General features: G+C 35.1%; 2 protein-coding genes across 6 annotated transcripts in view; one reads left to right on the top strand and one right to left on the bottom strand.

Moving 5' to 3' along the window:
- Positions 1-2872: 2872 nt before the first annotated feature.
- The window catches only part of LOC149215205 (inositol hexakisphosphate and diphosphoinositol-pentakisphosphate kinase VIP2-like), a 556818-nt gene continuing 532125 nt past the window's right edge, over positions 2873-27565 (top strand). Inside the window, exon 1 of the mRNA XM_089392550.1 lies at positions 2873-3080. Within this exon, the coding sequence (XP_089248676.1) occupies positions 2958-3080 (123 nt within the window). The 5' untranslated portion in view covers positions 2873-2957. The remainder of the gene's footprint in view (positions 3081-27565) is intronic.
- Positions 9422-25910, bottom strand: LOC149215207 (uncharacterized). 5 transcript variants are annotated; one of them, XM_089392549.1, is made up of 4 exons: positions 25675-25910; positions 25482-25565; positions 21024-21100; positions 9422-9799 (listed from the first exon to the last, which is right to left on the bottom strand). In XM_089392549.1, exons 1-4 carry the CDS (start codon positions 25705-25707, stop codon positions 9793-9795), a joined length of 201 nt encoding a protein of 66 aa, XP_089248675.1. In that variant the 5' UTR covers positions 25708-25910; the 3' UTR covers positions 9422-9792. The 5 variants fall into 5 exon arrangements, with proteins under 5 accessions (XP_089248675.1, XP_089248674.1, XP_089248672.1 ...); XM_089392546.1 differs by lacking the exon at positions 9422-9799 and adding an exon at positions 11346-11718; XM_089392548.1 differs by having other exon boundaries at positions 25482-25910.

Below are 27565 nucleotides of genomic sequence, written 5' to 3'. Positions count from 1 at the left end.
TTATTTTTCATAAAAATAAATATTATATAAAATTATAATAAAAATTCAAAATTAATGTATTGATTTAAAACTTAAAACTGTACACATATTATTTTAATATAAAATTAAATTATAAAATTAAAGCTTTACACGTTTCTAAATTTAAAGCTAAGAAAAAAACCTTCCGCGTAGTAGTATCTTGATATAAAGTTAAAACAATTAAAAGTTAAGAATTATAAAGTTAAAATTAAAACTCTACACATAATGTTAAAACAATTAAAAGTGAGAATTATAAAGTTAAAATTGAAACTTTACACATAAATAGAAAATGTGTTAAAATGCACATTTCAAATTTCTATCTTCCATGCCTTAATATAAATTTCTCTCTGTATAAGGTGTAAAAACTAAAGTTAATGTTTTACGCCAACAATCAAAATAATTATACAAATCAACAAAAGGCTAAGTCAAAATCAGGTATCTTAAGCATCTAGTACATTTACTCTAGCACTAAGAATTTAACTTTCTTCATTTAAGTATTCAATATGTCTTGAACTAAGCTTTTACAACTTATTTAGAGAGTTGATTTTAATTTAATATTAATTTTTAGAAGTGATAATATATATATATTAAAAATAATAGCAAAATTTTAATTTAGTAGTATTTGAAGTTTAAAAAGGTTGAGAAGCATAGAGTAGATAGTGATAGGGTTTGTTGTTAAAGGGTGTGTGGTGTAAATATTATTAGTTCAAAATTTTGTGGGAAAATATTTAGCCATGCTTAAGGATAGTGTGGCTTAGGTTAGGTGTAATCCCTGGATGATTTTGATAGTTTAGATGCCCCCAGATCGTGGCTACTCAAGCCATAAGTTAGGCATGGAAATCATCTAAAGACTCATATATATATAGAATGAAAAATAGATCATAATGAACTTAATCTTTGAGCAATTTTGAATTGGGTGATAAGATAGATTGAGAATATCATCATTGACAACAATTGTAGCTTGAGTTGGTGGCCAATCATTGAAGCAAGGACAACGAGAGACAGTACCAATATGCAAACCCATTAGATAATGATCGTTTGAATTCTCCCAACCCTCCTTGCTCTCATTTTAATCACTCCTTAGTATGTGAAAAGTTAAAAATGGTTCTCTAATCATGCCTAATTCAAATGGCATCTCAACTCAAGAGTGCTTCTGTTCACTTCTCAACATAATTGGATAAGGTATTGAATGAACAAAGGTTATCCATCCATTAGAATGCATACTCACTATAAGCAGTAGGTTTACAAACTCTTATTGCTTGCTCTCTCCATCATTTTTGTAAGTCTAGTTGTTGACCCACAACTATAAATCCCTTAGTAGTTTTCTAGATTTTATATTTCAATCTATAGTCGTAATGCTAGTTGGATCTTGGTCCCTTAGCTTGAGAGAATTGCAAGGTCTCATATTGGGTTTAATCTTTACTCTAGTTTGTTTATCCCCTATTCTAGTCCTCCTCTTACATCGATGGAAGGTTGTGTTCCCATTCTCATATTCAAAATCCATAAGCTTCGGAGAGATATAAGTAAGAAAGACAAGGAATGCCAAACAACCATCCACAAATAAAAGATAAGGATATTGACAAGTCTATGAGGGACCCCAAAAATGTAATGTCCCCCCAGCCATTGACAAATATGATTATGACAAGAATGGTCCAGAATCGGTTGTCTTTGAGATGGGCATCATGCATTTCTTTAAAATCTTATAACAAACAAAACCTATCTACATTTAAGCACTTTCACTATAAGATAACCTTCTCTAAGGTTTCTATGTTAGATGAGGAAGCCTGGATATCAACAAAATCTAAGCATATGTAGGACTCCCCTCTCTAATTTTCCTATGGAAGACTCCATGAATACCCAAGGCTGACACACACTCTTCAAAAGTACACTTAACGTGATGTAATACATAATATCCTTTGTTGATTTTAGCATGGATGCTCAAAAGAAATGCAAGGAGCTAGTTACTGGTCTACTATCTTATTTGGAAAGGGTCCCCATGCTTCTTTCCAAAGAGTTGCTTAAATAAAACAATGAGCTCTCACAGGGTAAAGCCTCTTGTTCAAATTATTGTAGAAGAAAAAAGATTCAAGCAATGTATTCAAACACAATGTTGGTGGTCAATAAACAGGTCACTTATTTTCTCATGATAACTAGCTTTTTTACTTTCTTTTTTAGATTGGGCTTGTTTTTAGTGTTTTTATTGTACTTTCAACATGCACTAAGTATACCATTGAGTTCTAATAAGCGACAAATATAAATTGTTATCCCAATCTAATCTATAAACACAAATATATCCATACTTAATAATTACCATAACAATATTTATTAAATATTATATAAATATATATAATTAAATTTAAAACCATAATAATTTTAATTTATTAATATTAAATAACATTACACATCTCCTTTATATAAATTGTTATTCTACTTCACAAAGCCAACCCACCATTTAAATCATATGAACTTTTAATCATGTGAGAGTGGTTTGGGTCTAGTGGTAATATGTATAAATAAATAATCAAACGAGTCACAAAATAATGCCAAATGTAAATAAATTGACATAAGAAATTAGCACAGGAGATCCCATGATCGAGTCAAGTCCAATGGAGCTTGTTGGCCAAATGGTTTGTGTCTAGTGGTAATATGTATAAATAATAATCAAATGATTCGCAATATAATGCCAAATGTAAATAAATTGACATAAGAAATTAGGATAGGAGATGCCATGATCGAGTCCACTGGAGCTTGTTGCCAGAAGTGAAAAAGTGCTAATTAAAAAATATTAAATCATTTCTTTTGCATTTTAAACTGGGTATGGAGACAAAGGTACCGACAAAGATGCAGGGAATCGAAATTAGTTCCTGCATATACACGGTGTCGTCTCCGTGGGTGTTTCTAGCCGGAGAGGATCTTCAGCGGACATTCCTATCTGCAGGATGAGTAACAGAGGAGAGGCAGCAAGTAGCGAGTTCGAATCCGTGGAATTGCGAAAGATGGGGATAGATTCCGCCAACTCCACCACAAAGATTACAGTTGGACTATGCGTAATGGAAAAGAAGGTAAAGCTACCGTATGCCAATTTAAATTCTTGTTCCGACGCGAAGTTGTGGTTTTCCTTTATGCGTAGTTTTTCTTTCCCACTTCATTTAGATGCAGAAGAATCTTTAAATTTTCAAGTCAGTTTGCTGAAAGCTAGTTTTCCGTTCCCAGTCCGTTTAGATTCAGAAGAATCTTTAAATTTTCAAGTCAGTTTGCTGAAAGCTAGTTTTCCTTTCCCAGTCCGTTTAGATTCAGAAGGATCTTTAAATTTTCAAGTCAGTTTGCTGAAAGCTAGAATATTCATATTCGCTTTGAGCTTTAAATTTCGCTGGGAAGAATTTTAAATAATTAAGTGTGCTGCAGAATGAACATATTCATATTCGGCCCGCTTGAGAAACTAAAGTAGAAATGCTTCTTCTTTTTTTCTCTTCTGGCAAAAGTTTTAACAGAGAATTCAATTTTAAGATCGGTACAGTGTGCAGTTTAGACATAAATTTAACCGGAATTGTCAAACAGACAAATTCACACGTCTATTCTTTGACATACTTGATGAATTCCTTTCTTAAAATTCAATAAAGGATTCTACTGTTTTTGCTCTGTTTCGATTCAGCGTATGCCATTTTCTACGTATTTCTCGAGAAAAGGGCGAGTATGGAAGCCTCACTGGTCTACCCTTTGATATATCCCTGAGCATATATTTGAATGTATGTGGATGTGCACTTTATTTTTAAAAATTGAACGAAATCAATAAACAAAGTAATTCCGACTGGGTTTCTTGGTTTCCATCAATTTTTGCCCTCTCCTCGTGGGAGGGCAGAACTTGAAACATCAGCCCAACTGGGTCTGGGTCTATGGTTGGGGCTTTTAGCGGGCTTTGAGATGGGGCGGGATTCCTCTGCTTCGGTTTGTTGCGAGGTCTTTTAAACGCGTGTGCGCTGAGTAGATGGGTTTTCGACTACCTCCAGGGTGCATTTCAGGAGCTCTTCGGCAGGGGAGAGGGGCGCTACTTTGTTGCTTCGTCTAAGGTCGGATAGCTTTCAGAGTGATATGGGGTTTTCGATTGAGAACCAGGGGACCCGCTTGGGTTTCTCCCTACTTTCCCTGACTTTCTCTAATCACGCGTTGCTGTTTGGGCAGCAATTATCTGTTAATGCGCATTCTCTAATCACGCGTTGCTGTTTGGGCAGCAATTATCTATTAATGCGCAGCCATATGTGCGTAATGTTGGATTCGCACTAACAAATGTATTTCTAACGATGAGCATAACGATGAGCATATACAGCCGTTAGGGCATTAAACGCTGCCATGCTGTGTTTTGAAGCCTAGTTACCAAGTTCGCCTGTACAATTTTTATTTTTTTTAAATTCGCCTGCACGATTCGATTCACCGAAAAATCAGTTATGATACGCATTTTTTGGGGTTGGAGATGAGTTTTATATTAAAATGGATGAAAAGCAATAGTTTTTTTTATTATTAGAAATTTTAGAAATTTTATATTAAAATTTGAGAAGTGTTTTTATTAAAAAATAGAATGAAAAGTAATAATTTTTTTTTAGAAATTTTATATTAAAAATTTAGAAAAAAATTTATTAAAAAAAATTAAAAAATAATAATATTTCTTATTAAAAAATATTTGAAAAACAGAAAAACAATAATTTCTATATAAAAAGATTATAAAAATTCAATATTAAAAAAATGTAGCTAATTAACAGTAAGTTACTTAATAAAAATATAATATTTTTTTATTAAAATATTATAATTTTTTTAATTAAAATATTGTAAAGAAGGAGAATTTAAAAAACAAAAAATTAAAACTCATTTTTTCATTTTTCTAACCATTAGTATAGTTATCAAGTCCACTACAAAAGAGATGATGAGTAATGTGGAATTCAATGAAATGTTCATTTTACATTATTTGCACGAAGGATAATCTGCACACACACTTAGTGTTAAAGAAATTTGTATCTCATAGGAATAGTGATTGAGGAGTAATTTTTTTGCTATGTGAAGACCATTTTAAACCTATTTTTAATATTCAATCTTATTATAACTGTCATAGACATGGTATAACGCATTCATTTTTTCTTTTGATTGGGTATTACTTTGTCTTTGACTAAAAATAATGACGTTTATTAATAGTTCAATATTAGGAATTCAATATTTTTATTTTTTATTATTATTTAAATTTATTTATTTGTAAGGTGATTGGTTGAGGTCTTATTATGGGTTGTTTAGTAACTTCCATTTCTATTAATTACTAATTTTTTGTTTTTTGTTTTATTTTCTTTTTATTTAACTTTTTTTTTTTTTTTTTTTTTTTCTTGGATTATAATTTTTTCACAATATTTTCTATTTAAAGTGATTTATTATTATATTAAAAACATATTCTAATAAATTTAATTATAGACAATTATATATATTAATAAAAATAAAACGAACACATATAGATATATATATGTTAATATAAACAATATTAGTTAATCATATTTCTTAATTTTTGGTGATGACATTCAACAATACAATATTTTATTAGTTGTTTTATTTTTGTGATAAAATCTTTGTCTTTATTATTTTTTGTTACATTAAACTATATTTAAGCTAAGCAGAAGGTACTAGTTACTATGTAGCCCTTGTTTTTTTATGTTGAATTTCTTATTTTAAGTTTGTTATTCATGTTATTAGATTTTATTTATATTTTTTCTCACTTTGCAATACTAATAAATTTGATACATTTTGTTTTTCATTATTTTTCAATCATCTTATATAAACATGCAAAGTGAATATTGAAAATAAGTATAAGAAAAAAATCTAATAATTTTTTTGAAATTTTTAATATAAATATCATTCCAATTTAATTTTTAAAAATTTTGAAAAAAATATTAATTTGTTAAACATAATAAAGTATATATTTCAAAAAAAAATCATATTAAATTTTATATAAACTAATTATATTTTTTTTACCAAATCAAATTCGAATTTAAATTTGGTAACCATGGTTAAGCACCCACAGGCCTGATTTTTCTCATTTCTCTTACATGATTTTTTTGGCTTAATGCAACGTGTCTAATAGCGTAGTCGGCTCTCGAGGGGTTGTGTCCATCTATACTCTTTGGCCATGAAGTTGATATTACAGGTGGCAAATATAATACCCCATCCAATTTTTTTTTAAGGATAAGAACTTCAATTTTACTAATAAAATATATATATATTAAAATATATGGCATATTTTTTAATCATCTTATATTTTTATTTTATCATAAAAAATGTGCCCACATCATTACATTCTAGATTTAGACTTCGTTTTCGAAAGTAAAAAACAAAACATTTTTTCAGGACTTAGGGTGAGTTGGTTCGCAAACATATCATAAACAAAAGGAAGTGTCTACATCATTACATTCTAGATTAAAGTTAAAAACAACGTATTTTTTCATGACTAGTTGGTTCGCAAAGTTGTAAACAATAGTCATAATTATCCATAGAGATTGCATGAGAGGTAAACAATATGCCACATTCAATAGTATTTTATTAGTTGGGGATAGGTTTAAGTGTATATTTAACTTAGGTATCAAAATAGTGTATGATAGCGTATGAGTATGAGATATTTAAGTTAAATATCAATTTGTAGTATGTGATTTTTAAGTATTAAATTGGTATATATGATTTTTAGGAGAAATATTAAATTGGTGTATGAGATTTTCTTGTTTATGGGATGGTTATGTTAGATATCAAATTTATGTATGAAACTCCCTTGTTTGTGGGAAAAGACTTTTTCATAAGATAATTTAACTAGCAATTGTCCCAAAAGGTACAAAGAGAGGCCGATAGGATTATTAAATTAGAGTTGTTGAATTTCTCTATAGTAAATATTAGTGGATCTAAGTTAAGTTTATAACAAACAAACAAGTTATTTAAGTTAAATATCAATTTGTAGTATGTGATTTTTAAGTATTAAATTGGTATATATGATTTTTAGGAGAAATATTAAATTGGTGTATGAGATTTTCTTGTTTATGGGATGGTTATGTTAGATATCAAATTTATGTATGAAACTCCCTTGTTTGTGGGAAAAGACTTTTTCATAAGATAATTTAACTAGCAATTGTCCCAAAAGGTACAAAGAGAGGCCGATAGGATTATTAAATTAGAGTTGTTGAATTTCTCTATAGTAAATATTAGTGGATCTAAGTTAAGTTTATAACAAACAAACAAGTTAAGTTTATAACAAACAAACATTCTTTCACGACGTAAATTTGATAAGAATATTCCAAGTAGACGACTAAATTTTTTCTCTCATATTTTAATAAAATGATTAAACAAATAAAATGACAACAAATTTTGAAAGAGTTTTACTTTTTAAGTTTTATAGGTTAAAGTTTTATGAAAATTTATTTATTTATTAAAATATTTAAAAAATTATAGTTTTTATTAATTAAATAAAATTATAACAATATTTAACATATAAATACTTATTACTTTTGTAATTACAAATTAATAAATTTATGATAAATATAAATTAATATATTTATTATTTTTAATTTAAAATGAATTTAATAATTCTGGATCTCTCAAACACTGAAAAGGATCAGATCTCTATATACAAATTTTTCTTCAAATTTTACACTAAAAAAAAAATTAAGCTGAAATTTGATCCCTCCCAACAATTAATAAATCTCAAATTAAAATTAATCTCACGTTAAAATTAAAATTAATCTCAAATTAAAATTAATAAATCTCAAATTAAAATAAATCTAACGTAATTATAATAAACTTAACATTTTAATCATTTTTACCAATAAAATCTCAGACACTGCTTCAAATATTAATATAGAAAAAATCTAAACTAATTATAATAAAATTAACATTTTAATGACTTTTACCAACAAAATATCAAACACTACTTCAAATAATAATATAGTCCATACGCTTTAGCACCCTCCCAATTTTGGTAAAAGTCAAATGCAGAAAATTAGTGAGTTATTGGACAGTTTCACAAACGGCTATATTATTTATAAAGGGTCTCATGCACCCATCAATATTGTATGCTAAATTAACGCTTAACGGGTGGGTGACTCGTTACACCAGTCGCTTTGTCCCATCTACAGAGCAGTACCTGATATTTCCAATGTTATGCACAGAGTATTGTCTCTGACATGTTCACAAACTACAGTTTTTTTATCATAGTGCAAATGAACAGTTGTGTAAGGCCTTATTAGTTTGGCCTTATTAAGTGACAGGATAGGATTATTAATTTGGAATTGTAAAATTTAGTAGCAAATATTGCAGGGGGAAATTCCATGATATTATAGAATGAAATCCCATCCTATTACAAGTAAAGCTGAGAAATTTGATATACCACAATACATGTAAAACTGAAACCAATCTTGTAGAGTGAAATCCCATCATATTAAAAAACGAAATCTCATTATATAGGATTTATTAGGGTCATTACAGAGAAAATTAACATAAGTGGAGAGCTGATTCAGAAGGTATGACATGGACTCTGTAGAGTGAATCCCCTAATCTTGTAGAGTGAATCCCATCATATTACAGAATGAAATAGAAGTCTAAAGTTTTTATCAGAGACATTACAAAAAAAGCTATCACAGTGGAGAGCTGCTTCACAAGGCAGGACATGGATTCTGCTTATTCACCACAGAAACTCTTGTTGTTGAAGATGAGAAGCAGCACAAGAGTCAGGCATTCCACAACTACTACAAACTTACAACAATATGAACATCCTGCAAATATTCTCATCTATGAGGAGCTTTGGGGGCCAATAGATTACAAGAGAATAGCAGAAATTCTTCACTAAACATGTTAGTAGTGTACTGATCATCTTGGCGGTTGGAGACAGAACTGGTGTTGAAGATCTCTTTCCTTACAAACCCAGCAGGGGCTTTCTTGTGATAATTTTGAGTACAAAATTTGAGACTCCTGTACAAAATTTCCCACATAAGAGAAACAAAAGATGAAAACCAACATGAAATGATGATTCAAGCACTACAAAGCTAAATCGTAGTTTTCAAAATACATTTTGTATTAACTACATGTGGGCATCAGATTGTCCTTGTATAGTGACTTAAGGGACACAACCACCTTTAAAGGAAAAGAAATGCAGCAATAACCCTTTACTAACCGTGAAACAAGACCAATATCTACTTGTTCGTAAGAAACGAGTACATTATCTGTAGAGAATTGCTTACCATAACCTGAAACAAGAACAAAAACAATTTCTACTTGTTCGTAAGAAACAAGTGCATTCTCTGTAGAGAATTGCCTAGGTTAAATTTTAAAGTTTGAATACCATGACACCATTTATGTGCAAGTAAAAAATATTTAAATAGTAGAGTTATGAAGCTCCTACCTGTAAGCTACTACCATCTGGAAAGTTCTGGAAAGCTGGGATGAGTTCAACAATGTAATCACTAACGGATAATAGCCACTCCATCTCTTCGCCACATTGATTTCTTCTCCTGCACCAGAGGTTCCAAAAACAGTAGCTGCCACAAGAGATCCGCATGTTAGGAGTTAGTATCTTGAAATTAAGTGAAAAGTTATGTCTTAAGATTAAGTAAAAAATTTTGCTTAAGACTTGCATAAAATCCTGTGTGATTCCAGAACAGAATAAAAAATGTTATACCTGAGAGGTTTGTAAAAGCATTAGATATTGCCAGGGCTGTACCTGACATGTCTTCACCCAGCAACAACTTTGAAAATCTTTGTGTCATCATTTTAACTTCTGCAAACATAAGCTGGAAAACCTTATCAGTCTGAGACAAAAAACATACAAGATATGCAGTTAGGTACAGAAAGCATTAAAAACCAGTATCATGTTAAAGAGACCATACCAATAGTAACTCTGGTTTAATGATGTTACTCACCTTTCATAATGTGAAGAAAAAACGTGAATGAAGGGCGATAAATGCTTAAATGCTCATAGTGTAACTCTGCTCTCCTACTATTTGTTACAAATATTAGCTCTACTTTAAATAATGTGAAAAAAAGTGTATCAACGACGCCATTTTAATGATGGTCACCCTATCTCTTACAGATAGTAGCTCTGGTTAAATGATGTTATTCTGTTTTCATATTGTGGAAAAAGATGTTACAGGACAAATGAATAATTTAAAATGCAATATCAAAGATGTACCAAAACTGCAGAGGAGCCAAATATATTTATGAATATTCAAGCAGAATTTTGTAGCATGATAATGGGATCATCCTGTTCCATTACATTATCTTGTTAAAGAGTTTGTGGACGCAACAAAACTATCTGATCTTGAACCAAATTGCTAAATGTTATAGATTAGGATAATTGATAAACTGCGGAAAATTGTGTGCAGTATCAGAGTAAGATAGACCTTATGTGCACTTAATATGCTGCTCACTTTTCAATTAAAATCTGTTCAGCCATCGGTATAAGCAATTTACAGTATGATTTGTATTAAAAACACGCATTAACCCAAGACATCCCTTGCACTTGTATTTTCATATTTCACTTAGCTACATTAAAAGTAGGAAAAAAAAATAATAAATATAAGTACTGAGTACGCACATAAATAAACCACTCCTGAGAACACTAATTGAAGTAGGGGCTTGATCATACTGCATTCGTTTGGATGATGCAACCTTGGTGATCCACTCACTTTTTAGGTGAAACAAAGGTGTACAACACATGAGTTAGTGCAGCTGTAATCTACAGTAAAGAATGTCAACTGAACAAACCTTGAAGAGCCCAGAATAAAAGAAATAGTTCATTATAAAGAAAACACCTCTACTGTCAAGAACATTCGTCATCTACTATTTTAATTGCAAATATGAATTTGACATGCATGAGACATGAAATTCCCATAAATTCCAGGGATTTGTGGTGCTGGACGTGTGTTTTTTCTGAAAGAAAACCATAGAGTCTGTTTCAAAGCTGCATTGGGAGAAGGTACCAACTACTGGGCAGAGGTAAGTGCATTTTCGATACTGGGAAATTTAACAATTAAGAAAGGTACTGCTCAAATCCAGATACTGAGAGATTCAGCGCTAAATGAAAATTTCCCTAATAGGTTGTTGTAAACAGTGACCTTTCTAAAGTCAGAAACGTGTTTCTTTATACAAAAAGTTGTTGGTTGAATCATAAAACCCAAGCGACCTATCTAAAGTCAGAACATGTTTCTTTATACAAAAAGTTGTTGTTTGAATCATAAAACCCAAAACAAAGCACAACAGAGAAGAGTTCTATTAAGATATAACTAAACATGCCATATATAAGTAAAGATATATACAATGAAAGTTTTGTTGGCTTGTAAGCATATGTACAATAACAACATTATGTAGAGATGTCATTGAGAATGAGCCGCTAATCATATATGCATGATGGGCCATGGCATCGGCAACACCAGTTAGTGTTTATTGTGGTGCCATGTTGTGCGAGCTGTTCCTGCAGTTGATGTTGCATCTGCCTGTGTGCATCCCTTTCATGGATGTGAATTGTAATCTTAAGTAGTTTCCTTATATTCTTTAACAGCGTAATTACCGGGCGCAAACGGTATAGTGGCATGGATGGTTGTGGCAGGATCCTTGTCTGCATATCCTGTAATGTAAGCTCTTGTTGCTGGATTTCTTCGCAACACTCGTACAATTGTCGTAAATAGCATGTATTCATACCTGTTGGCATCAGAAAAGGGAACACTGTAAATGGCAATGAATATGTTTGACGATTTTGTTTGAAAATTCGAAATAAATTAAACGATTCCAAATGAGTATAAAATCATATGAAATTAAATGTAATAGCAAGGAATCTATGTGAAACTTTTGTATGTAGTGACTGGTGTTTACCATGTGGGTAAATCTGGAAGGCAGGCTGTATGATTGGCTAAAGTGTATTATCCTGGATAGATTTTGATGCAAGGAATGATTCCTCTTGCTGTCTACGCTTAAGATATGGATTCTTGTGCATGTGTGCAATGCAGGAGAATGGGAATGCTGGATTGATGTGTATGTCCGATAGTACCGCACTCTTGAAATTGCAGTGAATGTTATCCCTTGGCGTTCTCTGGTCCCGATGTCCACTGTTGCTTTGTCTAATGTCATTCCTTGTGACTTGTGTATTGTTAAAGCCCATGCCATTTGAACTGGTATCTGACGGCGTGCACCCCTTGTGATGGGAGGAATGGGTACATATGTTGGGTGTGAAATGTCCCACGGTGTTCCTCTGTATTGTTGAAAGTCAACAACCACAAAGGATGGTAATGCTGGGGGCTTTGAGTCAGTTGAATAAAATATTGAGATGACCTTCCCAAGCGCGCCATTGACAAGGCCTGCATGTACCCATAAGTTGCTGGTGAGCATAACTTTTTGTTCATTGCATAAGAGCACCTTGGCAGGCAGGTGCTCATCTTCTGTTGTAGTAGGATTTTTCTGTATTTGTTGTTCCGCAGAGCAAAGTGCTACGGGGATGTTCAATTGTTTGAGCTTTTTCTTATTATGCAAGACAACTGCGTTGTTTGTTGCGAATAGGTGCATGGACTCGCTGAATGTGCATTTCTCCTCTGGTGTAAGAGAGGAACTTTTTCTTGACATTAGATGTTGCCAATCTTCAAGTGTAGATATTCCATTCCTAAGATTTGCAAGTATTTGCCGAAAAGCAACCTGGGACAAGCTAGCTCCTTGTTGACGGAAAACGGTTGAAAGTGTTATGAATATGTCGAAGCTGCGCCAAAGTGCAATGCCACGCGATGTCCCGCATATAAAGGAATGTCTTTTACAGGTGGGAGCTGGCCTAAATCTCCGACAAGGATAATTGAGCGATTACCAAATGGTGTATTCCGATGAAGAGGGAATGCCTCTCTTAGACGATCGTCAATGCGAGAAAGCATTTTTGGACCAATGAAGCTCATTTCGTCAATGAGGATGTATTCTACATGACGGAGCTGCTCTTGCAGGTGTAGGAGCGGCTGGCCTTCGAGAGGATGCATTGTCTGGATAGGGATATGAAGGGCAGAATGAATTGTGAGGGCATTTATGTTGAAAGCTGCAACGCCGGTTGGTGCAAGTAACAATAAATGGTTTTTGTTGGCTGGCGAGTTTTCCACAAATGCTTGGTGAAGGCATTTAATCAAATGGGATTTTCCTGTGCCAGCTGTTCCTTGTACGATGATCTTCTGTGGGGATTTTGGCGAAGGGGCTTTGAAGTGTGAAAAAACAGCGGTGAAAGCTATGCTTTGGGTAGGGGATAATGTATGCTCATGGAGAAGGTTGGAAAATGATTGATGCTGGTTTTGAATGGGTGGGCGGTTGAATTCAATGAAATTGATGGCGGTTTCTTGCAAGGGGGGAGGGACAGTATTTTGTGACCAATTGTGATTGACATCGAAGTCGCGGTAGCCAATCATGTCGAGGTCATCAATTGCAATATTGTAACATGGGTGTAGTTGAGAGAGGATTTGCCATTCATCCATCTGAATGGAATCAGGGGGGGTGTGTGGGGTAGGTTGATCTTCAGTAGGTGGGCTTTGTGGGTTTTCAGGTTCACGATGGACATGCCATGGTGTATATGCACCCTTTTTTTGTTCCCAATGTGCAATAATTTCTGCATCAGTTGAACCGATATCATCAGGGAGTGTTCGGAAGGGGAAATACAAGAGTAATTCACTCCAACAGAAGGTGGCATAAGAAGGATTAGTAGAGGAAGGAATGACATTGTAATGGGGCAAGACATGTACAATCATTGGGGGAAATATGTGTTTCCAGTGGTTGCTTCTCCGTTGGGAAGAATATGACCACGAGCGAGCAGCTTCAAGGAGGGGCAGTGCTTCTAGTGAGGCAGGCCTGTTCATATACGCAACGATAAAGTTTGGTGTCGAACCAGGATTTTCGGTATCTTGCGAAACACGTTTGAAAACAGTCCTGTTGACATTCAAAGAACGGAATGTACGGCTGGAAAGAGAGAGAGGTAGCTTTTGTAACATATGGCATATTTCCTGTGCACCAATGTCTCTATCTGCAATGGTTTCTGTAAGGAGTTTCCGGATGACACCACTAGTAGGTGCTTCTGGAAGGGCACTTTGTGATAGTCGCGATAGCATTTGACGGTAGCTCTCAGATCGTGTCTCTGCTTTTGTTGCATATTTTGAAATATATTTCAATACAGCATGGCGAGAAAGGATTGGTTGGCAATCAACATTTGCTCTCCAAATAGAGAGTAGATCGGCGTTGTGAATATTCAATCTCTCATCATTGCGAGCAGGGACGTAGGTTTTATGACCCTTATCATCAATGAAAAGTGAAGAAGTGGACTTCAATTCCCACGGTACTCCATATCGGCAGCTAAGCACATTGTCTTTCTTACGAAGACAGGAAGATTCATGACACTTTGTATGGCGTTGGACGCAGTTGACAAGCTCTGTGTAGTCTTCAAATTGATTGGATGCGAATATTGCTGCTGTGTCAAGGAAACACGGGTTATGAATTGTTGACTGGTGAAGCGGAATAGTTCGGTGTTCTGTCGGACGTGGATTTCAAGCAGTTACGTAGTGGTCGAAATATTTCTGTGCATTAGCAACTTCCAATGCATTGTCCCAATCAAGTGTGTCCATGTCTGGTGCATTTTGTAGCCAAAGGAAGCCATGAATGTGTGCGGATCCTCTATGTTTCCATTCGTATCTGAATATAACATGGAGGGTACATTCAGTTAATACATGTATATGCAACGTATAAAATTAACGTAGAGGGATATGGATATTAAATAATACCTGCACCAGTAGTCGGTTGCATGGAGGCCTTTTTGAAGGATTTCTTCAAGGAAAATTGTAAATCTACAATGCATATATTGGGCTGTTAGATGTGGGTTTTTAATTATGTTTTGGATTTTCCATTGGAAGGGGTTGACTGGAGTGGAATGAACACTTGTGGGCATGATCGCGTGCAAGTCATGCCATTTAGTATCAGCTGCACTGAGAGTGAAGAAGAATGTTGGGCTTCCTATTTGTGTGATCATGTCAGTCAGCTCAGTTCGGCATTTGTTCCAGAAAGACCGTGTTCCTCGTAGAGCTGACCCAAACCTCATTATTTGCTCTAGCAATCTTGAATCCGGAGACTCATGAAGACACTAGCGTAGTTCTGATACCGTTGTTGGCAAGTTGTTCTCAATGTACTTCTTCACGAAGACACTGGCTGTTGCTTGGCTACGGTGGCGCATTAGAATGTTATAAAGATAGTAGCGGAATCTTGGGTGTTGGCCAAAGCGGTTATCATGGTAGTGAAGCAAGTGCAAAGCATATTCATGCATTTCAACTTTTGTAAGTCTTGGTTGCATGATCATTGCAATGCCTGTAGGGAAGAGTGTGGGGAATGCCATGGCAAGGAGGCCGATGGTGTTGTATTCATTTATAGCGGTTGGAGATATTGGAGGCCAATCGATAGAGCTTGTTGAATTTGAATGGGTCGAGTGCAAATAGTTAGAAATGTGGTCACGCTCGGTACATGAATTTGGGAGGACTGGAACGAAAGAAGAGGGTTGGATTTCTAATGGAGGTAGCATGACATCATCAGGATTATAAGTGGAATCAGTAGTGGTTTGATGGGGTTCAAAAGAGGAGGTGGTTACACTGTGGAGAAGAGAAGAAATGTCTGTAGGGAGATCTGGCAGTGTAGAAATTGTAGATGAATTCAATTGAACATCATGGTAGTAAGGGTCATATTTTATTTTGTATTCAAGGGCTGCAAGGACACGTGATTTGCAAACGTAGAATTCGTAAGCCTTTTCAGATGGATTTTGCCTTTTCACAATGAGGATGTCTAAGTCAGAGAGCATCCGGGGTAAGTATTTGGCAATACTGGTAATATCTTGAGGGAAGCTAATTGTATGGCCACTATATTTATATTGACCACCACGGGAATGAGTGACTTGTAGAATGGGGTTGACACGTGCAATGAGCATTTCTTCAACTTGCGTTAATTGGTGAAGGACATAGGGTTGTTCTCCAGGGTCCATGTTGTTCAGTTCAGAAAAACGATTGGTAGATTTAGATGACGCACAGCGAAAACAAGAGAGTCTATTGTGGAAGAGCTTTGTTTTCATTCCTGGGTATGCTTCCTTGCATGTTGTGCAAACATGCAAGGTAGAAAGTCCATCAATCCTTTCTCGAAAGCGACGGTGCTCTTCGTTAAGGGGAGGGTTATAATCGATATGATGAATGTGTGCTGGGTTGGTTTGTATAGGTGGGAGAGCATTTGAGGTGGGAAGGGATGTAGAGGAAGTAGTAGGGTTTTTGTGCTGTTCATAAAGTAGTCGACGTCGTGCATTTATTCGATCCTTTTGTTGTGCATATAGAATACGCCGCCGCTTGTCCGCAAGTTGATTATTTGGTGGCATATCTAAACAAGTACAAGTAATAGTTGTTAGTTTTCATAAACAAGTAGTGCATTTTTGGTATCTCATTTTATTGGGTGCACATCCATTGTGAATTTGGAACATTATATTTTGAACATAGTTTTAAATGTTTCTTAGTTCGACATCGGTGAAGATAGGTAGAGTAGGTAGAAGGGAAAACATGCAATTAGGAATGCTATGAAATCATATGTTATTTCAGTATCTATCATTGAGAGGAGAGAAACAAGAATCAAAATATTTCGTTCCCTTTACTTAAAAAAACTTTTGTTTCACATGTTTGAGCGATAAAATGAATAGCTTAGCAAGCAAGGGATCAGTGTGTAGCATGTAGAGAACGAACGAGACACATAGTGACTCTTTACAAATGTTGATATTTATATTACGTAAAAAGTAAATGGCAAACATACATATGTTGGAATGACTGGAAGAGAGTATTTGCAATGAAAACTATAGGTTTCATCATAATAACATGGGTGTGTAATTTACAAAGATGAGACAATTAGTTGTGTGGAAATGGTTCTATATGTACAGACAGGCATGGTAGATGAAGCCCTAAGAAAAAGTTCACAGGCGGCGAACAATAGGTCGTTTTGAAGCGGACAGTGCTTGAATGTCAGTGAGCGCTTCCTTGCATGCAGAGGCATATTGAATTTCCTCTGAATTGATCAGTATTGGTTGCAAGCGTTGAACACTGTTGAAGTAGTCTGTTTTAATGGAAAGTGTTAGCTGGAAGTGGTGCCCTGAAATGCGGCCACAAATTTCTTGTAGATTAGTTGGTTCGATAGAAAGTAGGAACAAGTCTTTAGCCGTGATGCCCATGAGCTCGTTCCCTGCATCATTGAAAACTGTGACGTTCTGTAGATTCCCGGTGTGGTCATGTAGTTCAATTTTGAGTTTGTAACGGTAGTCGCATTCTGGGAAGTCACCGTTACATTTTGTACAATGCCAAAGATTGTTGGAATGCTCCACAACCTTCTTCATGCATTGTTTGCCATTGAAATCTAGTGGACATGCTAGAAAGTAGAAGTCATCCATATGAAGAGCAGTAATTGTTGCTCGAACTGAAACCCAGACCGCTTTATCAGAGGGCTGCATGCAAGCAATTTCATGAAGCGTCTTTCGTGGCAGGGCACGTTTCGAAGAAACACCATAGTTTCTACTCAAAGATGGAGAAGAAGAGCTATAGCCGGTTTCACGGAACCATGCATGTAGTTGTTGAGTTTCTTGAACCTGTGGATTTAATGTGAGAGTGCTTGTTGGTATTGTCCCTATTGTGGTGCCATTAAATTCAGACACGCGCCCTCCTTTGATTGCAAGAATTGGTGGGTTGTCAAAAGAGTAGAAATCAGAAAGATGTTGTCCGATATAGTCACAGTGGTCTCCCCATAATGTTACATCAATGCTAAAACCGGACATGTCCTTTAGTATGAGTGTTCTCCTTAATGTCTCACTTCCATCTTTTCGTCGAATTGTTGATGCAGGTGATGTGGAAGTAACAACACCAATGACATCTACATTTGTATTTGGAGTTGCATTTCTTACTTCAGCAATATTCTTGAAGTGAAAGCTTTGGTAGGGAAACGTTGGATCATCTGTAGGACATGGATTGATAATGGAAGCAGCAGACAAGTAAATCTCCCATTTGTTCTTGAGGTGGTTGTAGTTTGGATTTGCTTCTCTCACTGTGCCATTTGATACAATGTATAGTTGCCCAACCTGAATTAGATTGTAAAGAGATTCGGCCAGTTCAGCAAATGCAGAAAGGTGGATCTCTTCCTTATCACGGTTGATAAGGTCAAATCCGAAAACTTTTCCTGAGCCTCGCACATTGTTGTATGCCTTCAATGATGTCTTTGCAGATGCTCTACCTTGGATAGACCAATACTTTCGATAAGGGTTGAGTGTTGTGAATGGAATTGTTGTAGTTGTTGCCGTAGGTGGTGGAGTAACTAAAGAGGGCAAGGGATCTTCAGCTGACGAAGAGCTAGATTGGGCTGAACCCGCCTGTGCATGTTGCAGCGTCGATGTGTCCTTCATCAACACTGCTGAGCGCTTCACAACTTCAAGCTCGACGACTCGGATGGACCTTATGTAAACAAGTAAGAAATGAATTAATAAAGATTGCATTTTCCTTTTTTTGTTGCAAAAAACGGCTAGGCGGGTAAAGTAAAAGAGGGTGATTTCAAATGGTGGGTCTTACGAGGAGTTTTGGAGCACCGTGCAAGCTGCTTTTTTGAGCAGAATTATTGATCCAATTTGGATGTCTCCAGAGACAACTTGTGGGCCATATGCGGATGGTAGCAAAGTCTTATGTTGATGTGCTCCATCAGATAGAGTAATGTGGAAGTGCGAGGATGTTGTTTTCAATGAGGTAACGGAACCTACATCGATTATCTGAAGTAGTGGTTGAATCTCGGTGCAACCATTCAGCAATAGAGAAATGGCATTCGGTGTCAAGGTTGTCTCCATAATAGAACAAGAGGTTTCTTTTTCCTGTGATAGGAGTACCTGCAATTCATCAATTTTACCACAATACAAAATTCTAGTCGAAGAAGATATGACATGAATGCGGAATCTAATCTAAGAAGCTTAAAGCACTCAACCACTCAAATTAACCCATCTGACTAAATCACTCAATTATGAGAACACAATTTCAAAATTGCCTATAAAAAAATTTAATAAATCAGATTTAAAAAAACTGCAAAAACTTGCCAATATAGAAACCTGGAAATTGAAATAGATTTAAGTTGCACAAGACCAAAAAAAAATTAATAAATCAGATTTAAAAAAACTGCAGAAACTTGCCAATATAGAAACCTGGAAATTGAAATAGATTTAAGTTGCACAAGACCAAAAAGACCAAAAAGAGGACCTCCATGACCACACAAAGACTTGAAAAAATAATAAAACGGTTGTTGATAAAAACATAATCTACCATTTAGCTCAACCAGTTGCGGCCAAAGTTGCTGGTAATTCAGCTAGCTCAAACCCCTCTGTATTTGGCACACGAGATGCCTTCCACAAATGTGGGGAAATATCTTTTGGGTTTCACAAGAGATATTATTTGGAAATTTTGGAAAAGAAAAGGCATAAATCTATCCTGTGAAAGCCAAGTAAATGAAAATTCAGAATTACACCGCATCCAAATAAATGGAAATTCAGAACTGTACTACACCCATATAAATGAAAATTCAGAATTAGATTGAGATTAAAGGTATTACTGCATGATCAGTCGGTAAAGGTACAAAGTTCAAATCACTCTTCTTGTTAAAGTGGGTATTGTCCTGTATTATGAAGTGGGGTTCATATCTCCTAGTGACTTAAGAAAAAGCATACTTATCAAAAAAACAAAAAAGATAAAAGTGAGTACCTGTTGTTGGGGCGACTGTGGCTGGTCAGCTCTGCGAATGAGCTTGTGCTGGTTGACAAAGTATCGGTAAAGTTGTTGACGCGGCATTGTGATGATTTCTCTAGAGAGATTGTGCTTGTTGTTATGAAGCCAATCTTCAATCTCATTGTGCATGACATTCCTCCGCCTGGGCAATGTCATCAACCATGCACGAGCTGCTTCCCACCCATCCTTGTTGATGTTACTATTGATCATTTTGGCTTCTTCTTGAGAAGCAGAAACAACCACATCTCCATCGTTATTATTATCACCACCACCATCTCCTGGTTCTGCAAGAGGGCATGGAGCTTCAATGGCAGACGAGTCCGGGGCCTGTACATCCTTGTTCTCTTCCCTTGACATCATCATATGTTCTAGTGGGACTACAATTTCAATCCCAACAAGTGGTGAAAATCTCTGTGACAATCTCGATCACCTAGATATCAAAAGGCCTGTGAGTGTTGTTTTCTTAAACACTAGATTTCAAGGCTGCCCATACCCAAATTCCCAGATTAATTTCAAAGCAATTAGAAGCTTATTCTCGAACGCCCACATGGATTTCAGATGAAAGTGAAACAAAGAAGGTAATATAAAAAGCACCCGAATCAATTTTCAGACGATGCCTTTGCGAGTTATCCACATGATAAGCCCATGTGCAGTTTAAGGACCATGGGAGAAGTGAAGGTCCGACCTTCTATGTGCAAAGTGAACCGTAGGGGCAGGGTTCGTAATCACAGTGAAAGCAGTGGCGTATATAAATGGTAATTAAAGCATCCGACACTCCCAGGTAACTCTTAGGTGAATTTGACAGATTTTAACACTTTATCCACCCCACGAATTACAGTTTTATCGACCGCATAATTTTTTCAGTTAACATATTCACACTTATTGATTAAACAGTCCTTTTTAAAGTCTACGTAATGTTTCGGAATAGAACCATGAAAGAAACAGCATAGGTTGAGAGAAAAATAGAAATAACCTAATTGCAAAAATAAAAGAACTTTCCATCTGATGCTTTGAGGAATCAGATTAAATCAATACATTATATACTTTATTCTGGGTTTATTTGAGAATAGGTACATAAGCATCCGAGACAATAAAGCTTATGTAGTCACCAAATTGGTCCAAAAACCATGGACAGCAAGAATAGAAAGAAACACAGGCACGGCATTTGTGCTCGAGAGCACTCACCTGCAAGGTAAACAGAAGAATTCTGAGAAACTGGGAACCTGGGCGAACAATTTCTGAACCTGGGAACAGCTCTGTCCCTGCCAGTGAAAAACACAATAGAGAACATTAAGAAAACACTCGAATAACAGAATTCTGAGAAGAAGGCCATGGCCCTTCTGCAAACCAACATGTCAATGTACATCTCTTGGTAGATAAAGGTTGAAACTTCTAATAGATGAGATGAATGTATAAAAAAATTTTGGTTTTAGTCTACAACGGAACATCCTGATTTACAGCGCTCTGAAAGTTAGGAGTCATAAAACATAAACATGTCACCGTAAATGAAGGTTTGAATTTTTTTGAAATAAAACGAAAGTTTTGGGGAAAAAATAAAATACTAAAAAGGAAAAAAATAAGATAACTACCTTCTATACTGAGAGAAGACATATGGATTCCACAGCTCCTGTGTAGCAGCGCAGTAAATCAACATGTAAAAGGTTGTGTTTACCCAGAAACAAAGAAATTGAGCATAAAATAAATATATGTAGAGGGCATATCTTATGTTCATTCAAGTTTGGGAACAAGGCCATGGCTCTTCTTGGTAGATAAAGATTGAAACTTCTAATAAATGGAGGTACAGGTCGCAGTGCATGCCGGCACTGATTCAAATGTCAGAATGCAAAACGCTGTTGGGAGACTATCAAATTTTTCCAGGCTAGAGACTGGACAGATGTATAACCATTTTCTTGACCCTTGACCATGTGTACTTTGTCATCTCCGAAGGCAACTTTTACTCTGAGTTTTGTGGTCATACAATGTGGAAAACCACTCTATTTAGTATTACGTGGCATCACCATGTGACTATTGGCAACTGCATTTATTAGGGTACCACCGGGAGATGTTATCACTGAAAACTGCCCTTGAGGATCTTGCTTTCAACAGGGTCAAATGAAAGGCTTAAACAGAGTGCATTGTCTTGTAATCGCACTTCCTCTCTCTTGCGTGTTGATATTTGTCATCGAAGAGGAGATTCGCTAAAATTATGGAGGCTGAACTTCAGATAATCAGGAAAAAGTGCCTCGCACCTGCAATCTCCTTGCTGTTCCGTTCAGATCTCCAAGGTATACACAGAACAGCAATATTTCATGCCCTAAAGATGGCATATTATCAATTGATTAAGATAAACTTTCAACATAAAACTGGTTCAATCAGATCCAATGCCTTGTAGGGGGAAATGCGGTCGAAGAAACAAGAAAAACAATCAAGTGAATATGTCATATATGATTTGTTGAGAAGCATGCTCAGACAGGAACTTATTGCACAGATTTCAGTGTGAATGTGCAGTGAGTGGTTTGAGACATGCGGAAAGTGACCACTTAGAAAAATGGGTAAATAATTCTATTTTATAATTCACTAAAAAAAAGTGAAATATATTATGTTTTACAGTTGACATAGCCTAAGGAGTCTAATGAAGTGTAATTAATACATTAATGAGTTAGATTTAAACTGGGTCATACATCTCAGGATGAGATCAGGGTTTTGGCAGTTTAGGGGTTTTTTAGTAAATCATAAATAAAACAAGATAGAAGAGGTAACTTACAGTGGAACAGATCTAGCGAGCAGGAGAGGAACCAGAAGTCAGTGAGAAGGCCATACAGCAGAACCATATATCATATTATCAAGCCTTAAAGCAGCCATACAGGTCCATACAGCAGATATGTGCTGCAGGCCATACAGACAAGGATTTTGGTGATTTGTCTGACTGTACAGCTGCTGGTTTAACAGCCTGTGGAGCTTAACTCTCAGTTTGAATTGTTTGGCTTCAGATTATAATGATAACAGTCATCTAGGGCTAAAGATTTTAAGCTCTCCAACATATCGAGCATAAAAAATCTGCAACAAAAGGTCTAAGGCTTCATCAATGATCAATGCTTCAAAGTTATAAACGACTCTAGGTAGAAGAATTCTAATGAGACAACACTAAAGAACTCCAACAAATATGTCACAAATGCAGTCAAGATCTTCTGTTCTATTTTTCACATAAGCACTCGTTTTACAGGTTTATCCTTGAAAACAAGTACTCAACAAATACACAATAGAGTTCATTTCAGAATAGAACTCACTACTCATTTCATAAAGTTCAAACTTTTCAGTCAGATATGCCAGTAAAGCTCTGGCAGAAATCAGAAACAATAGAGAACTCAATGAGTGTGTTCTAGCAACATGATTTGATCCAAAACATTTGAAGAATCACATCTAAAGGTTCTTTGCTGTAATCAGAAGGGTATAAGAATGTTTTGATATGCCTGTCAGAATGGACATGATATAGTGTCTTATTTATAATCGTGCACAACCCAGTTTGACGACAGTCATCAACTGGAAAATAAGTCCTCCACGAAGGCCATGTTTCACTTCATGCCTAGTATTTCATATAGTCAAGGAACTGGACTCTAATGTTTGTATAAACGAATTCTACGACTATTTAGTGGAGAAGGACTGTGAAACTGAAATATCAATTTCATTAGTTTCTTTGTACTACATCTTTCACCTGAGACCTCTGTTACTAATTTTCTAGTTTAATAAAGTTTGCAACTCTTGAAGCATGAAATTACTGGCCTAAAATAAAAGGGGCCTAAAGAAATGATTTATTTAATCTCCAAAATATTTTAGGGCAACGGAGCTGATTTTTAAATTGGAAGTTTCTTGCATTAAAACTGATATTCTTCCCACCTTGCTTTCTGACTTGCACGACAATTGTTCAAGGATACACTTCGTCTTGCTTTTACTTCTTTTCCAGGTTGGAATTCATTCTAAGTGTCTCTGATTCTCACTGTCTAATGGATTTTTTTCCCGGTTTTAGATAGGCTGGATTGTTTAGGAAATAGGGAATTCCTCCCACTATATAATGTTTTAATTATTAGCTGTGGGAGCTGTGCATAACTGTTATGGGTTTTTTTGGAGTTTCAAGGCCCTCCATAGAGTATCATCCAACAGATTTGAGAGAAGGCATTTAAGCTGGATTTTCCATCGTGCATTGGGATTCATTTCATCACATGTAGGAGACAAAGCATTAGTGTATCTTCAGAAATAGTGCTTAAAAAGAAAGAGGGAAAGCATAAAACTCTGTGATAGGGTCCATACTCCACAGAGAATCATCCACCAGATTTGAGAGAAGGCATTTAAGTTGGATTTGCCATGGTGCATTGGGATTGATCTAGCGTTCAACACAGTCTATAGCTTTGCTTGAAGCTCTACAAGACATCCATCCTTGATGAAGATGAAGAGGAGTCCATCACATCATTTTCTGTAGAATGTCTTAATTTTGGCACAGCAGTGGAAGAAGACATAGTTCTGTAGTGCAAAGAATAGGTAACCAAATAGGAAACTGTGCAACTTTATAAGAATGGGCTCAGAGGACAATTGCGGCATTGCCCTTGGTTGGCAAGTAGTACAACTTGGATCAAATGAAAATCAAATCAAGAAGAAACTTCCTCAACTGTAAGACAATTGATGAGTACTAACAACTTCTAAGTGGGGATATTTGATTGTAAATAAGATCAGAGGTTTACTGAGCCTATGATAATGTAAATTTTCTCTGAGGAGAAGTTCAACAACAAATTTGCTACAGTATGACCACTATTTCAGAAGTGAGTTGTGCAGATGATAGGCACAAGTCACATATCATAGTTAACATTCCTCCTGCAATTTTAGAGTGATGGCAGTCACTGCGTCAGAGGATGTGCTAAAAGTTGGGTCAAATACTCATGTAGTGATCCGATTATGCTAGAAATATTGCAATAAGGGCAAGAGAAATGTACAAGGTTGTTGATAAGTGGGATTACCCATTTTCGCGTCTCAATATTGCAATTTCTGCAATTCCAAAATTCAGGCAAAATTCTTGCCCGTTATATATAAAAAAATCAGCAGAAAGGCTTCCATTTGCTATGCGATTAGCTTATTCCCTCAGCGGGTCTGAGTTCGACCCATGAAGACCTGCAGGGCAACCTCGTTCCCGGAAAATCGTCATTGAACTGTTTTAGCTGTTTGCCAGGTCCGAGCCCCGAGTCTATGTCAAACAAGGCAATTCCCGTAACGCTGGTTTAAATATGGTAAGCAAGATAAATAATAATTTTCACATTTTTATTTTAGTAGCCAAACAAATGCAGACACAGAGACATGAACATCTCCCTGTAGAGCACACGTGACTTCTCTGAGTGAGAGTAATTTTAGTTGAAAGACGTGACCATACAGAGAAGGGGTTGAAGGTTGTATGGGATAATAGAAGTCACTAACTGTTAATTGATTTCTGTAAATACGATCTTAAGCCATTAAAGAGCAGTAGTATGTACTCTGTCCAATGAAGCTGAGAGTGGGCGTCTAATTTTAGGCAACCAGAACTTTAAAATATTTCAGCTGGGAGTAAAAACGGAAAAACACTAAGAAAACACAGGCACAGCATTTGCGCTTGAGAGCACTAACCTGCAACGTGAACGGAAGAATTCTGAGAACCTGGGCGAACAATTGTTGTGAATCTGGAAACAGCTCTGTCCCTGCTAGAGAACACTAAGAAAACAATCGAATAACAGATCTCTGAGAAACTGGGAACCTGGGCAAACAATTTCTGAACCTGAAAACAGCGCAGTGAATAACAGAACAGATAAGACAGCAAAACCTGGACAGATAACACATTAAAAACTGCAGACATTATTGCAGCAGTGAGTGGAATTGAAACTTGTCGTTGAACGCGGTGTTTTTTGTTCCGCCGGGCGCGGGCGCAACGTCCAGCTATGCCAACGCTCAGTCAGTGAGGCGGCATCCATGAATACCTCCGCCCCTGAGGCCGATATGCAGGTAATGGTGTCGTGAATACCTCCGCCCCTAAGGCCGATATGCGGGTAATGGTGTCGTAAAAACCCTGAGTCGTTTCCTGCCCACTCCGCCCGGTGTCAGATGTGCATCAAACCTGAACGAAGACGAAGCTAATTGTTAGTTCGCCAAGTGTCAGCGTCAGAATGAGTAGGACGACGAAAGGTCCCTTTCAAAGGAAGGCATATCGGCCTAATTATTACTAAAATTAATGGAGATATACAATTATATCTCTCTAGATTTAAATTTGTAACTTCTTCAAGGAAAACACATGTTTTTAACCATTAGACATATTCAAATTATATAAATTTGTTATACAAAAAATTACAAAATTCATTTTCATTAAATTTTATAAATTTTTTATTAATAAATTATTGTCAAGAGAAAATACATATCCTTAACCATTAAAACTATTTAAATTATATAAATTTGTTATTCAAAAAAACTATAAATTTACTTTTATTAAATTTTATAAAATTGTTAATTAATATTATTATTAATTAATTTGACCTTTTATTTAAAAATTTAATAAGAAAAGTAAAAATGAATGCCATTTTTTTAATTCATTTAAATGTGAAGGAAGAAAAAAATTATTTCTTCTCATATTCATATATATATATATATATATATATATATATATATATATATTAAATAATATGTCATGTTAGTAGTCTACTCATTGTTAAAGTAATTTTAGATGTTAAGTTATTAGTTCAATTCCTTTTTTTATTCTAGTGTTATTCTTAGACATGACTATGATATAGCCTCATCAATACCACATTTACAAAAAAAAAATAGTAATAATATGTTATATTAATGTAATCACAATGTAATTTAATTTACTTGCATCATTTCATTTTTTATTTAGTTATGAATTAAAATATTTTAATGACATTTTGATAATTTTTTAGAGTTTAATAAAAATTAATTTTAAAGGAAATCATTACATGTATCAAAGTAAATGTAGATTTTTTTCATGAATCAAAGTTTATCCAGATGATCATATGAGAGTGGAATGATTTTAAAGGATTTAATAATTTTATTATGAGAAAATAAATCTAAGTTATTTATTTTAAGATTAAAATGTTTCAGGGTTAAAAAGCAAAAACAATTATAATTACTGGGAATTTATTTTATTAAGAAATATTTTATTATATTTATTTATGAAAAGGTTTTTAATTATAAAAAACGAGGTTAATATATTAAAGGTATGGAAAGGGTACAAGACCAAAGTTGTTTAGAGTTTATAATTAGAGAGAGTATAAAAATAGATATTTAATGAAAATAATTATACTTTATAACAAGTTTTTTTTTTAATTAATATATATATATATATACATATATATATATATATATATCTATATCTTTATATTTATATATATAGATATTAACATGATTGGTTGTTGTATTATATTTCAAAAAAAGAGGAGAAAGCTGTTTTCTTGAGATACATAATGAGTTGCCTTGAGATGCTAGGAGAGTAGGAGTTACAATAACAAAATCCTCTTTGTTCCTGCCTTCTAGGTTTTGAAGTAAAGACTAAACAGAAATAAATCCTAACAAACTGAAACACTAAAAAACAATATTTGAAAAACATCGTTAATATATATTTATGTGGCTGATATGCCTCACTGTCGATTCTTCAGGCTTATCATCTTCTCTAGCTTGCTTGATACTTGAAGAGCTTGTCATTATTG

Source organism: Pinus tabuliformis, chromosome 1_1 (assembly GCF_031772625.1).
Source record: "Pinus tabuliformis cultivar Carrire ecotype Pingquan chromosome 1_1, CPIR1, whole genome shotgun sequence".
NCBI classification, from domain to species: domain Eukaryota; kingdom Viridiplantae; phylum Streptophyta; class Pinopsida; order Pinales; family Pinaceae; genus Pinus; species Pinus tabuliformis.
Note: the sequence above shows the minus strand (reverse complement) of the source record. Positions and strands in the feature narration are given on the sequence as shown.

Coding starts and splice junctions, on each gene's coding strand:
- LOC149215207 (XM_089392545.1), bottom strand. CDS start 25,707: ATGTCTGCAGTTTTTAATGTGTTATCTGTCCAGGTTTTGCTGTCTTAT. Junction 21,101..25,481: donor TTCTTCCGTTCACGTTGCAG/GTTAGTGCTCTC, acceptor TTTCACTGGCAG/GGACAGAGCTGTTCCCAGGT.